The sequence below is a fragment of the Sciurus vulgaris genome (assembly GCF_902686455.1).
Source record: "Sciurus vulgaris genome assembly, chromosome: 14".
Classification (NCBI taxonomy): Eukaryota; Metazoa; Chordata; class Mammalia; order Rodentia; family Sciuridae; genus Sciurus; species Sciurus vulgaris.
Window position 1 is genome coordinate 10,967,960 of NC_136475.1, and position 14,371 is coordinate 10,982,330.

At 38.5% G+C, this 14,371-nt stretch overlaps 2 protein-coding genes across 3 annotated transcripts in view; one reads left to right on the forward strand and one right to left on the reverse strand.

Annotated features, from left to right (window-relative positions):
• EIF5B (eukaryotic translation initiation factor 5B) overlaps positions 1 to 496 on the forward strand; it is a 78,250-nt gene extending 77,754 nt beyond the window's left edge. For both annotated transcript variants that reach the window (XM_079110980.1, XM_079110981.1), the window contains exon 24: positions 49 to 496. In XM_079110980.1, the coding sequence (XP_078967106.1) occupies positions 49 to 156 (108 nt within the window). In that variant the 3' untranslated portion in view covers positions 157 to 496. The remainder of the gene's footprint in view (positions 1 to 48) is intronic.
• Positions 497 to 1,575: 1,079 nt separating this feature from the next.
• Positions 1,576 to 14,371, reverse strand: part of REV1 (REV1 DNA directed polymerase) — an 80,031-nt gene continuing 67,235 nt past the window's right edge. The window contains 10 exon segments of the mRNA XM_079110989.1: positions 1,576 to 1,989; positions 2,389 to 2,491; positions 2,727 to 2,883; positions 2,991 to 3,143; positions 3,145 to 3,212; positions 3,937 to 4,057; positions 4,657 to 4,890; positions 5,968 to 6,170; positions 6,385 to 6,550; positions 7,969 to 8,071. Coding sequence (XP_078967115.1) covers positions 1,878 to 1,989; positions 2,389 to 2,491; positions 2,727 to 2,883; positions 2,991 to 3,143; positions 3,145 to 3,212; positions 3,937 to 4,057; positions 4,657 to 4,890; positions 5,968 to 6,170; positions 6,385 to 6,550; positions 7,969 to 8,071 — 1,420 coding nt within the window. The 3' untranslated portion in view covers positions 1,576 to 1,877.

A 14,371-nucleotide genomic window follows, 5' to 3' on the forward strand; every position in this document is an offset into this window, starting at 1 on the left:
CTTGTCTGTTATATTCTGTTCACACTGTTTGTGCCTCGGGCATTGCAGATCAGCCGGCAGTCCATCGATGCACTCAAAGACTGGTTCAGAGATGAAATGCAGAAGAGTGACTGGCAGCTTATTGTGGAACTTAAGAAAGTATTTGAAATCATCTAAATTTTCCACATGGGGCAGGAATTGGAACAAATGCAATATTATGTTGTAATGTCACCAACAAGACAAGACAAAAAATGGAACGGATGTATCTGGACACTGATGGACTTAGATGTATAAAACGTTTTCCATGAGAAACCAAGAAACTTACACTGGTTTGACAGTGGTCAGTTACACATCCCACGGTTCCAGCGTGCCTGTTCGTTCACACCCTCCTCGCCCCACCCTTCCCTACTTGGCTGCTGTTTTAAAGTTTGCCCTTCCCTAAATTTGGATTTTTATTACAAATCTAAAGATCTTTCAATTTTATACTGATTAAATCAGTCCTGCAGTATTTGATTAACCATGCTTCTGCAGATTTTGTGATTCTTGGGACTTTTTTGATGTAAGATACACATCTCATCTTTATGCATATTCTTCCGCCATACACCCTTAGGGATTTTTTAAAATAGAAAATTAAGCATTCTGATATTTCTTTATCTGCTTTGTGAAACCATGGTGTAAAGCATAGCTGGCTGCTTTTTACTGCTTGTATAGTCATGAGAGTCTTGTAATCATCACAATCCAAAAAATAATAATAATAAACAGACATTGCAGTACTGGCAAGCTCTGGTAGGCTTCCATGTTAGTGTAGCTTCTCATCCTCAGCACAGCACATTCTTCCTAGGATGAAGATTATCAACCCACCACACCCTTGTGTCCTAGCAGTGGAAGGAATTTTCACTCATTAATCTTTGGTCCTAAAACATTTTTTCATGCACATAGTTTCTGATAAAACAGCTGGCAACAATAGGGAAGTATTCAGGTTTGGTGCTTCTGAGTTGCTGCAGATACTTCATAGTGACTTACTCATGGTAGTGATCTGATTTGCTAGTTCTAGAGGACTATGACTCAAAGGAAGCAGGCACTCCTTTCCCCACCCAAATTAACCTGTTGCATGTTACAGCAGAGTTGAAGTCATTGTGGCATAACTGAGGAAAAAGTTGGAAGTATTAACTAGCATGGAATCAAACTATCTTTAAGTGTGAGAGCATAACAGCATAGAAAAAATTTTGTGTGTGTTTGACAATCTACTGATCTTCATCATCAAAGTTTCTGTAGGGCCAGTAGAGGCATAGCCAGCACCACCACAAAACTATCTGTGGGACTTAATTTTCCCAGAAAAACACTAGATTGTGAAAGATTATTATGTAAGCTTCCCCACATGGAAGAAGGAAAGATTTACTTAACATGCTCCTGTTCATGTTCATGCTTGGGAGACAAGAATAAGACGATTTAGAAGCTTTACCCTTTCTTGGAACAAGTAGAATCCTGGTCTGGGACCTCTCAGGAATTTCGGTCTGGAGGTTTTTCAACCTCTTAAGTATAATAAATAGTTGCTTCCTAGAGTTGAGTTTTTAAGGATTCACAAAAAGGAGCCTGTACAAAATATACATACAGTTCTTTATTAAACAACTGTAAACACTTCACTGTAAAAATCCATAAAACTTTATAAACAAACATTTTGTAAATAGAATCTATGCTACAGTAAAAGAATTAACACAATTATTTACATGCAATACTGACAAATTTGGCACTTTTTTTGAAAAGAAATGTACAAAACACTTGCTTAAAAAGAAATCTGAAATTGTAAAAACTCAGAGCATTACTATCATGCACTTTGCAAATACCTCACAAGCACTTATGGCACAGCTAGCGGAGAGCACCAGGCTCTCTGGAAATATTTATGTAACTTTCAATGTGCTTCCATAAGTTTGTTGTAAAACCACCTGAACATTGTCAAGAATAAAGTCAAATGCCATATTCCAAACCGATTCCACCGACTGCTGCATCAACCTGAAAGCAGGGAAAGAAGAAAGCCCATCATTAGGAAAGAGTTCTAAGACTTGATTCCTTTCAAGTCTTCATTGCTGAACATTTTACACATAAAAGGTGATCTTGGCCAAAAATTAAAATCCTAAATAGAACACTAAAAAGGAAAATATATTCCCGTGGTTTTAAATCACATAGGAGCCATAAACCTCAAGAGCAACGACCTCATTTTAAACTTTCTACTCTGTCACAAACATTATGGCATTTTTTCCTGTGGGACTGAATATAAAGGGCTTCATTTTTTTCATTATTCCTAAAAAAGTGTATTTTGCCAGGAAGAAGTTTAAAACCATCAATTAAACCTCCAATTAACTTGTGCAATGTGACCAGGAATTCCCTTCATAAAAACACTAAACAAGTTACCTTTTCATGTATTTTATAACTAAGTCCAGTTTTTCCAAATCTTTTTCCTCTATGAGATCAGTACAATATTTCACAACTTGCAGTATGTCTTCTTCCATTGGATCTAGGAAGGGAAAACCTCATATAAGGACCATGATGTTTAAAGGAGAGAGAGATCTTGCAGGGACAAAGGAAAACTGCATTTCTACAAGTGCACTACTGATTATAGCTACTTAAAGAATGGGCTGCAGAAAGGAAATTTTCAAAGCAAGTCCAGAAGATCAGTTAGAAATATGCATTTGATCTGTGCCGTCTGTTCATGTTCTCAAATCACAGGGCCACCCACAGGCCAAGCCAACCTGAAATGGTAGTTATCCATTCTTTGAGCAAGGTCTTTACATCACTGAACTCAACAGCTCCAGCTAGATTGGGTGCTGCAGGTCTAACACAGCTGGCCAGGTCAGGCTGCAAACTGGAAAGGCCTGACACTCCTGAAGTGGAAGCAGAGATTTCTTCCTGCTGAGAAAACAAAAGATAAAAATGCTATATTTAAAAGTATCAAGGGCATTAAGATCTGATAAAACTCAAAAGAGTTTTAAAAGTATTTTTCTCAAAAAATTTACCAGGGGTTTCTCAGCAATAGGTCCTTCATGTTTTAGAAACCCATCAATTAACTTCTGGGGACTCCCATAGGCCCCTGGCAGGGATTTTGCAGGACTGTTAAGCACTTTATTTTTCAAAGGGCTCTGAATCTTTTTCTTGGGACTGATGGGGGGGTTTTTTCTTGTTTTTCTTCTTATCTTTCACGGTTGCTGGCTTTAGCTGAAGTAAGGGATTCTTTGGCACTGGAAGAAGAGGTATATGATGAGTCTGGACAGTGCCATGGGCTCTTTCCTCCTTCGAAATGCAACCCTCCCACCCCATAGCACATCCACCCAAAAACACCCACAACCAGGAGTGGAGGCCATAAATGACAGGGGCCGACAAGCTCTACAGTTCCTGCTGTCTCAGCTCTGCCACTTTGGCATGCTTATCTAGAAGCATGGGGTGGTCACAGGATTGAAAGAAAATTCAACAGATGGAAACACTCAGAATAGTGACTGCTAAATTATAAACTCCAGAAACGTTACTCAGAGTAGACACGGGTTCAGGTGTTTGTGACGCACATCCACAAGCCTTGAGATTTTGTGTTTTGGACCCATTTTAATTCTGCCTTGACAAGTATTGAAAAGATTTGTGTTACCTTATTTTTTGAAAGCAAAAGTCTGAATAAGCAAGTACACACACTGGGCTGAGATTATGGCTCAGTGGTGGAGTGCTTGCCTAGCATGTGTGAGGCAGTGGATTTGATCCTCAGAACCACATACAAAACTAAATAAAGCTATTATTTTAAAAATCGACTAAAAAAAAAAAAGGTGAAGTACACACACTAACCTAACTAGGACTATGCCAACTTCCACCCCTGTTGTAGACCTGTTCCTATATTCTCCAGTAATAAAGATCTCTTCGTGGAGTGAACATGACAACGTCATTACTCTGTTTTTGTGACATACCACTTCCCAGGCTTACCAGATGCACTGGCTGGTTGCTGGTGGCCAGTGTCCTCTCCCTGCCTCTGTCTTTGCTCATATGCTGCTTTCAGCTCCTTTTGAAGCTCAGCAGGAAGGGCAGCAAATACCTCAGGGTCCACCTAGTGGGATGGGAAAGGAAAGACCAGAGTTAAGCTTGAGTTAATTCTAGATGACAGCTGACTTATATTTTTCACGAAGGTTTTTGTTTTCAGGTCAACCTTTGCTGATCTGTATGAAGTCTTCAGGTCCTCAGTGTCAAACCTAATTAAATCTTGAGTTTAGGGTAAGAATAAGGAATTAAATTTGAATACTAATTGCCTTTTTAAAAATAAAACCACCACTACGTAGAAACTATCAGAACAAGAAACACTAAGAGAAAACAGGAATAGGGTTGCTGTCCCCCATATCTGATTACGATTCTACCTGCTGTGATTTGCTCTGAATAGGGCAACAGAAGCAGAATGTGTTCATTCTAGGCAGGTGCCCATGCACCATACCCTCCTGCTCCTGCTTCTCTTCCCTACTGCCCAGCTAGATTGCTGGTTAAGTCTATGGCCTCCAGATGAGGTGGAACCAAGCATCCCACTCTCCACTGGACACAGCAGGAGCTACTGAGCTAGAGTGCAGAGGGGAAAGGGAAATGAGAGATGCCCTGAACTGGAGCAGGATGGGTGAGAACACCCAAAACCATGGTAGAAGGTCTCTAAATTTAACTTACCTGTGAAAATGCTGGAAGGGCTATGACACTTATTCCTGTGTCACTACTAGATTCTTGAGGCTCTGGTATTTGCAACAACACTGTCCCAACTGGTTGTGCTAGAACTCCTGAATTACAGCCATTTACTGGCTCTTTCTTTTTGTCACCACGTGGCTCTCCTTGCTGAATAGCACAAACTTGTTCTATCTGTTCCCGGAGATCAGGTGGAAGTGCCTCTAGAACAGACTGATCAAGCTATAAAATACCAAACATGAATTTGAGGTTGAAGTGTGCTTAAGGTGTAGACTACTGGGCTAGAAAAAGCTATCCATCCCCGACCCCCACCCCCAAATCAGCACATCTCTGGACTGTCTTCCCCTTTTGCCACTGACATCTGAAGTGACATTAGGAATCTAGAGAGGTAAGTGTGCATCCCTGCCAGTACCACCGGATCAGGTAAATCCACAAACTCGTGGACCGTTGCAGGAGGAGCTCACCCATGGGAGGGGCCGGTGCTCAGAGTACTGTGTCAGGAATTTACCACCTTCCCATATGAGACTGCCCCCAAATACAAATAATTCTAGTCTGAAAGTAAGCTGGAAAGAGGGGTTTCTAGAAAATACTTTTCTCTGCCCACATACCATAACCCTGTTTGCTGCTCTCCTTGGCTAGGACCTCTGCCTGTCCATACACATCTAGCACTTTGGAAATGTGGTGATCCCAAAACCTGGACAGGCCAATCTTACCTTACTAGGAACAACTTTTTGGGTGTCACCAGCAACTGGGAGCCAATGCAAGGATATCAGAATTGACCCTCCCTCTAGTCTGTAGCCAGCACTGATATCTTCTCCAGTAGGGGACAGGGTGAGATCACAAATGAAACTTTTTCTTTAGAACTTAAAAGTGCTCATTTCCCAGCAAAGGAAGCCAACAATGTGCCACGCTTAGAGCCTACACGAATTGAATTTAAAGCTTATATTCTAAACATCATTCACTCTATAAAAAGAACTGTTTGCAAATGCTGCAAAACCCTTTCACATAAGGCCTTAGTTTACTAGAGATCACCAGAGTTGCTGTTGAATGGAGCATATTTGCATGTTTACCACTGACAAAGTGCCAGCTTATAAAAGGACTGCCTTTCAGTCACACTTTACAACTTGCAAGAGTTGCAAATCTTTGCAAAAAACACTCACCTAAACCAATTTCTATCCCTGTAAAATTCTGCAAACATGATCTTCTCTAACCAGTAGCCTTTTCTCCCTTTGGTTATAGTGATGGAACAAAAAATATCACTTGTAAGCCACTTTTGTACTTAGGAGTATAAAAACATACCTGGGAAGGTGATGGGACCTCTATGCTCAGGTTCAGTCTTGACTGCACATTGACAGGAGGATGCAGACCATTCCATTTCCTTGAAGGCTCACCCTTGTTAGTGTCAGGACTCACACTAGCTGGCAGATGTGTACTAACAGATGGTAAGAAAGTGCAATTTCGAGAGGCAGATGATATTTCCATATCCACAGAAGTGAGAAACACTACAAGTATAGAAAAATACATTATATGCCTCCTTAGGGAACTTGAATCCCTGACATCCCTTTGTCCACTGCAAATACTTTTCAAGGCTATAATAGTTAAAATGTGAATCTGTTCTTCAGGACAAAATTTACAGAATCAGGCCAATCTGAAAATTAACTTCCTTCCCAAGGACATAAGCAACACCAAACAAGAACTAAGCTGATGACCACCAACCTTCCCTGTGCTCCTCTTCTGTGGACTTCTTAGATTTCTGAATTTGGAAGAGGTCACGGACAGAGTGTGACCCACCAGGAAGGTGGCTTGGCTGAACTGATGAGCGACTGGAACATGTGGAAGGGTTCGGATTAGCAGGAGCCAACTGATTCACTTGAATCCCAACCTAGAACCAGAATAAACAGCACATTTCTAGAAAAACAGAAGTATGAATTCTCCTCAGCAAAATTCTCTTCTAATCCTTTTTTACTATCTTCTAGATACTGGTTTTTTTTTTTTTTTTTTTTTTTAGAATAAAGGGTTAAATAAAAATACTCAAATATATGGCCTATCTCCTGACAAAAATTACTTTTAGGCAAGCAATTAGACAGTTATTCTCAACCTCAAATGTATGTACAACAATGTCTTTAAAATAAAAAACAAGTTGATATGCTAATAACCAACTAAGGTTTTAAAAGTAGAATTTAAATTTAATAAATTAACTAATGTAGGATTAGGGGCACAGCTCAGTGGTGAAGTACATGCTGGGGAAGTGTGAGGCCTGGAATTCGATCTCCCCACCCCAAAAAGGGAACTTGGCGATTCCCTCACATACCAATGTTCTTTTTTAAAAATGAAATACTTTTTAAGTAAAAAATGAGGGGGAGGGAGAAACAATAGGTACACTGCAGGTTACTACTATCTCCCCACCAAAAACTATTAAAAATATTCAGGAAAAAGTTTTAAATTATAGCTGGTATACTGACTTCCACAGTAGACCAAAAAACTACCCTTTATTCATGTGGGTACATGGAAGTAAACCTACAAAGTTCATCTTAAGAACAAAAATGTGAGGTTTGATTTGGGGGAGAGGGAGAGGCCTTCTGCCTGTCTAAAGCCATCTGCTCATGCCTGTGGTTTCTCTCTCTTCTAATCATCAAATTGCAGATGTCAGAATAAATTTTTAAAAAGATCTCAAAGTTATAGGATTTACAGAATCAGACTCCTCAATCCCATCTACTTCTATGGAAATAAGAAACAATAATATGCATCTTGTTTCTATGGAAACAGACAATCCATCTAAAAATTAATCTTTGGTTAACTGAGGGAAAGGTACTATAAAAATATAAGGTATCTGCTAGGCACAGTGGCAGATGCCTGAAATCCCACTGACTTGGGAGGCCAAGGCAAAAAAAAAAAAAAAAAAAAATCAAATTCAAGGCTAGTCTGGGTTATGAATAAGCAAGATCCTATCTCAAAAATTGAGGGCTGGGGAGGTAGCTCAGTTGGTAAAGTGCCTGCCTCGCATGCACAAGGCCCTGGGTTCAATCCCCAACAACATTTAAAAAAAAATCCCCAGTATCAAAAATAAACCTGATGATACAGAATTGTTAATCTAAGTAGAAAATAGTTCTCACAGCAAATAAGACTACTCTCTCAAGTCTAAAGAGCTCAGATCTGATCAGAAAGTCAAATTTTTGTTTCCACTCTCCTTGGATTGCCTCAAAGGAGTTGAAGACCTGCAATATCAACCTCTCACATGAAGAAAGTAAGCCACAAAGGAAGCTTAAAACATCACAGAGTTTTAAAATGTCACACACTTACCCCTCTCATATCGGATATATTTAGTTTCATTGTATGAAACATGTTCAATGTAGCCTTTCCAATTATTTTTGCACTATCTGTTGCATGGTCAAGAGTTACAGTCCTGTATTAATAAAATTAGAAATGGAAAAGGAAAAATCACCACAGACATCATGGAAATATAGATGATTATTAGGGACTCTTTTGAAATTTTATGCTTCATTAAACTGGACAACCTAGATGAAACGGATATGTTTCTAGACAAATATGATCTGCCAAACCTGAATCAAGAGGACATGGACCAAAAAGTCCAGGACCAGATGGGTTCTCAGCCGAGTTCTACAAAACCTTTAAAGAAGAGCTCATTCCAATACTTCTCAAAATATTCCATTAAACAGAAGAGGAGGGAACCCTCCCAAACTCATTCTATGAAGCCAATATCACCCTGATACCTAAACCAGACAGAGACACATCGAGGAAAGAAAATTTCAGACCAATATCCTTAATGAACATCGACACAAAAATTCTCAACAAAATTGTAGCAAATTGCATACAAAAACATATTAAAAAGATAGTGCACCATGATCAAGTGGGTTTCATCCCAGGGATGCAAGGTTGGTTCAACATCAGGAAATCAATAAATGTAATTCACCATATCAATAGACTTAAAGTCAAGAATCACATGATTATTTCAATCGATGCAGAAAAAGCATTTGATAAAATACAGCATCCCTTCATGCTCAAAACACTAGAAAAAACAGGGATAGTGGGATCATTCCTTAACATTGTAGAGGCCATCTATGCTAAGCCCATGGCTAATATCATTCTAAATGGTGAAAAACTGAAAGCATTCCCCCTAAAAACTGGAACAAGGCAGGGATGCCCTCTTTCACCACTTCTATTCAATATCGTTCTTGAGACTCTAGCCAGAGCAATTAGACAAACCAAAGAAATTAAAGGAATACGAATAGGAAAAGAAGAACTCAAACTATCCCTATTTGCTGATGATATGATCATATACTTAGAGGAACCAGGAAATTCCACCAGAAAACTTTTAGAACTCATAAGTGAATTCAGTAAACTAGCGGGATATAAGATCAATGCACATAAATCTAATGCATTTTTATACGTAAGTGATGAATCTTTGGAAAGAATAATCAGGAAAACTACCCCATTCACAATAGCCTCGAAAAAAATAAAATACTTGGGAATCAATCTCACAGAAGAGGTAAAAGACCTCTACAATGAGAACTACAGTACACTAAAGAAAGAAATTAAAGAACACCTTAGAAGATGGAAAGATCTCCCATGTTCTTGGATAGGAAGAATTAATATTGTCAAAATGGCCATACTACCTAAAGTGCTATACAGATTCAATGCAATTCCAATTAAAATCCCAATGACGTACCTTACAGAAATAGAGCAAGGAATTATGAAATTCATCTGGAAGAATAAGAAACCCAGAATAGCTAAAGCAATCCTTAGCAGGAAGAGTGAAACGGGGGGTATCGCAATACCAGATCTTAAGCTCTATTACAAAGCAATAGTAACAAAAACGGCATGGTATTGGTACCAAAATAGAAAGGTAGATCAATGGTACAGAATAGAGGACACGGACACAAACCCAAATAAATACAACTTTCTCATACTAGACAAAGGGGCCAAAAATATGCAAAGGAGAAAAGATAGCCTCTTCAACAAATGGTGCTGGGAGAATTGGAAATCCATATGCAATAGAATGAAACTAAACCCATATCTCTCACCATGCACGAAACTAAACTAAAAATGGATTAAGGACCTCGGAATCAGACCAGAGACCCTGCAGATTATAGAAGAAAAAGTAGGTCCAGATCTTCAACATGTCAGCTTAGGACCAGACTTCCTCAACAGGACTCCCATAGCACAAGAAATAAAAGCAAGAATCAATAACTGGGATAGATTCAAACTAAAAAGCTTTCTCTCAGCAAAGGAAACTATCAGCAATGCGAACAAAGAGCCTACAGAGTGGGAGAAAATCTTGGCCAATCATACTTCAGATAGAGCACTAATCTCCAGAATCTATAAAAAACTCAAAAAACTCTACACCAAGAATGCAAATAATCCAATCAAACAAATGGGCTAAGGAAATGAATAGACACTTCACAGAAGATCTACAAGCAATCAACAAACGTATGGAAAAATGTTCAACATCTCTAGTAATAAGAGAAATGCAAATCAAAACCACCCTAAGATTCCATCTCACCCCAATTAGAATTGCGATTATCAAGAATACAAGCAACAACAGGTGTTGGTGAGGATGTGGGGAGAAAGGTACACTCATACATTGCTGGTGGGGCTGCAAATTAGTGCAGCCACTCTGGAAAGCAGTGTGGAGATTCCTTAGAAAACTTGGAATGGAACCACCATTTGACCCAGCTATCCCACTCCTTGGCCTATACCCAAAGGACTTAAAATCAGCATACTACAGGGATACAGCCACATCAATGTTCACAGCTGCTCAATTCACAATAGCCAGATTGTGGAACCAACCTAGATGTCCTTCAATTGATGAATGGATAAAGAAACTGTGGTATATATATATACAACAGAATATTACTCAGCCATAAAGAATGATAAAATTATGGCATTTGCAGGCAAATGGATGAAATTGGAGAATATCATGCTAAGTGAGATAAGCCAATCTCAAAAAACCAAAGGATGAATGATATCGCCAATAAGTGGGAGGACACGTAATGGGGGGAGGAAAGGGTTAGTGTCAGGGTTAGAGTTAGGGTTAGGTGGGGGGCAAGAATGGAGGAAGGAAGGACTGTATAGAGGGAAAAGAGGGGTGGGAGGGGTGGGGGGAAGGGAAAAAATAACAGAATGAATCAAACAACATTACCCTATGTAAATTTATGATTACACAAATGGTATGCCTTTACGCCATGTACAAACAGAGAAACAACATGTATCCCATTTGTTTACAATAAAAAAAAAAAAAGAGGACATGGAAACCTAAACAGACCAATAACCTATAATGAGACAGAAGCAGTAATAAGTGTTCCAACAAAGAAAGTCCAGATTCTACCAGACCTTTACACAAGTACTAATGCCAATACTCCTCAAATTATTCATGAAATAGAAAAGGATGGAACACTTCCAAATTCGTTTTATGATAGCAGTATCACACTCATACCAAAACCAGATAAGGACACACTGAGAAACAAATCAACACCCTGATGAACTTAGATGCAAAAATATTTAATAAAATATGAACAAATCATGTTTTATTTCAGAGATGCAAGGATGTGGTTTAACATTTAAATCAGTAAATGTAATTCATCACACAAAATTAAGGACAGAAATTAGTCATCTCAATAGATGCAGAAAAAGGTCTTCAACAAAATTTGGTACACATTCATGATAGAAACACAGAAGTAACTAGGGATAAAAAGAAACTACCTCTATATTCATAAAGGCTACACATGAAAAATCCAAAGCCAATCTTATACCAATGGGAAAAGAGCGAAATAAAAGCATTACCTTTAAAATCTGGAACAAGACAAGGATGTCTCCTCTCACCATTCCTATTTACTATAGTGCTCGAAATTGTGGCCAAAGCAATTAGGCAAGAGAAGGAAGTAAAAGGGATAAAAATAGGAAAGGAAGAAGTCAAATTATAACTGTTTGCAGAAGATATTATCCCATATTTAGATGATCCACCAGAAGACTACTACAAAATTAAAAAGTAGTTACAAAATCAACATAAAAAAATCGATAGCTTTCCTACATATCAACAACAAGCCTACTGAGAATGTAAACAGGAAAACAATCTCATTCACAACACACACACACATACACACACAAACAGGAATAAATCAAACCAAGGGAGGTAAAAGATTTCTACAAGGAAAACTACAGAACACCGAGAAAGACACTGAAGAAGACCTTGGAAGATGGCAAGACCTCCCAATTTCATGTACAGGCAGAATTAATATTAAGTGGTCATTCTACCAAACGCAATATATAGATTCAATACAATCCCCATCAAAATACCAATAAGATTCTTCACAGAACTAGGAAAAAAAAAAAAAAAAGTCCTAAAATTCATTTGAAAAAATAAAAGACCCAAAAGAGCCAAAGCAATTCTAAGCAAAACAGTAAAGCTAAAGGGATCACAATACCTGATTTCAAATTATACTATAGAGCTATAGTAACAAAAACTGCAAGGTACTGGCATAAAAACAGACACACAGACCAATGTAATAGAATGGAAGACACAGAGACAAACTCACACACCTACAGTCATGTGATCCTTGACACCCATTTTTAAAACGGTGCTGGAAAAAATGGTTATCCACATACAGAAGAATGAAACTAGACCCTTAGCTCTCACTCTGCACACGCAAAAAAATATCAACTGAAAATGAATCAAGGACCTAGGAATTAGACCAGAAACTATGTAACTCCTAGAATGAAATGTAGGATAACACTCCAGCATAGAGGCATAGGCAATGACTTTCTCAATAGAACTCCAAAGCTCAGGAAATAGTACCACAAGTTAATGGAATGGCATAAAATTAAAAAGTTTCAGCACAGCAAAGAAAACAATTAGGAATGTGAAGACAGAATCTACAGAATGGGAGAAAACCTTTGCTAGTTACTCTTTTGACAGGATTAGTTTCTAAAATTATATAAGAACTCAGACTTAACACCAAAAAAGCAAATAACTCAATAAACAGGCATATGAATTAAACAGATACTTCTAAAAGGAAGAAATGCAAATGGCCAGCAAATATATGGAAAAAATGGTCAACATCATTAGCAATTAGAGAAATGAAATCACAACTACACAGATTTCATCTCACACCAGTGAGAATGGCAGCCATCAAGAATACAAACAATAGGCTGGGCATGTTGGCACACACCTGTAATTCTGGCAGCTCAAAGGCTGAGACAGAAGGATCTCAAGTTCAAAGCCAGCCTCAGCAATAGCGAGGCACTAAGCAACTCAGTGAGACCGTGTCTCCAAGTAAAATACAAAATAGGGCTGGGGACGTGGCTCAGTGGTCGAGTACCCCTGAGTTCAATCCCTGGTACCCAAAAAAAAAAAAAAAGAAAACAAACCCAGAACAACGACCAAGACTAATAAATGCTGGAAAGGATGTGAGAAAAAGGAACACTTTTACACTGATAATGGGACTGTAAATTAGCACAACCACTAGGGAAATCAGTATGGAGGTTCTTCAAAAGACTAGACATGGAACCACATATGACCCAGCTATACCACTCCCTGGTGTTCATCCTACAAAATTCAGGTCATCACACTGTAGTTATACATGCATACCTATGTTTATAGCAGCACAATTCACAATCATCAAACTATGGAACCAGCATAGGTGTCCATCAATGGATAAAGAAACGTGGTATATATCTACACAATGGCATTTCATTCAGTCATAAAGAAAAGTGAAATTATGTCATTTGCAGGAAAATGGATGGAACTGGAGACCATTATGTCAAGTGAAATAATCATATTCTTGATTAAGAATCTAAGCAGTTTAGTATAGAAATGACTAGTAACACCATCTTAACTGCTACTTGAAATATATGTACATAACGCTTATTAAAGTAGGCATATATAACTGTTCAAGGTAACCAAAAGCAGAAAAATTTTATAAATTATATAATTTGTACTTCCTATTTTCAGTGAACAAATGCCATTAATGAGAAACTTGAAAGCTTCTGTTTGAGAGGAGCTATCTCATGACTTTAATAGTATCACCTCATACACAAATGGAATGTTTGAGTGGCATGAAGAATCAATTTTTAATAAAATGATATAAATCCTTTATACATGGCTTTCACCGTCAAGTCTTAATTAAAACCGTGGTCTGACAGGTCAAAATGTAGTATACTTCATAAGATGATATGCGAAATCAAGCATTTCCATACTGGTCACAAATCGTGCATGAAATTTAATATTAAATGGCCTGCACAACAAAAACCAGAGTTTTAAAAAAGAATACTTTCTACCAGTTTTCAGAGTTAATACTGATTATCTTTTCACAAAGAGAAATGAGACCTACGTAAACAAAGTGTCTTTTTCAAACCATTTGTTTCAAGTACTACACCATGATCTGCTGGAAAACAGTCCCGCTGGTCTGCAGATCTGTAACTTGCCCTTTCCTTCAGACGACACACTAAAATTAGAGCCTGGAGACCCAAGGAAGGTTGCCGAGGGCCAGCCAGGGAGCCAAGAGGCCACTCTGCATGTAACTGGCTGAACCTGACTGCTGCTCTTGGGTGGATGTCATCTGTCCCCTAAGGGTGCCACTGAGAGGGGATGGGACCTTCTCAATGGGGCCTGGTGGGAAGTAACTGGGGTTAGGAATTAGTAATTGGAAGGAACTAATAATACTTCTCATGGGACTCTAGTTAGTTT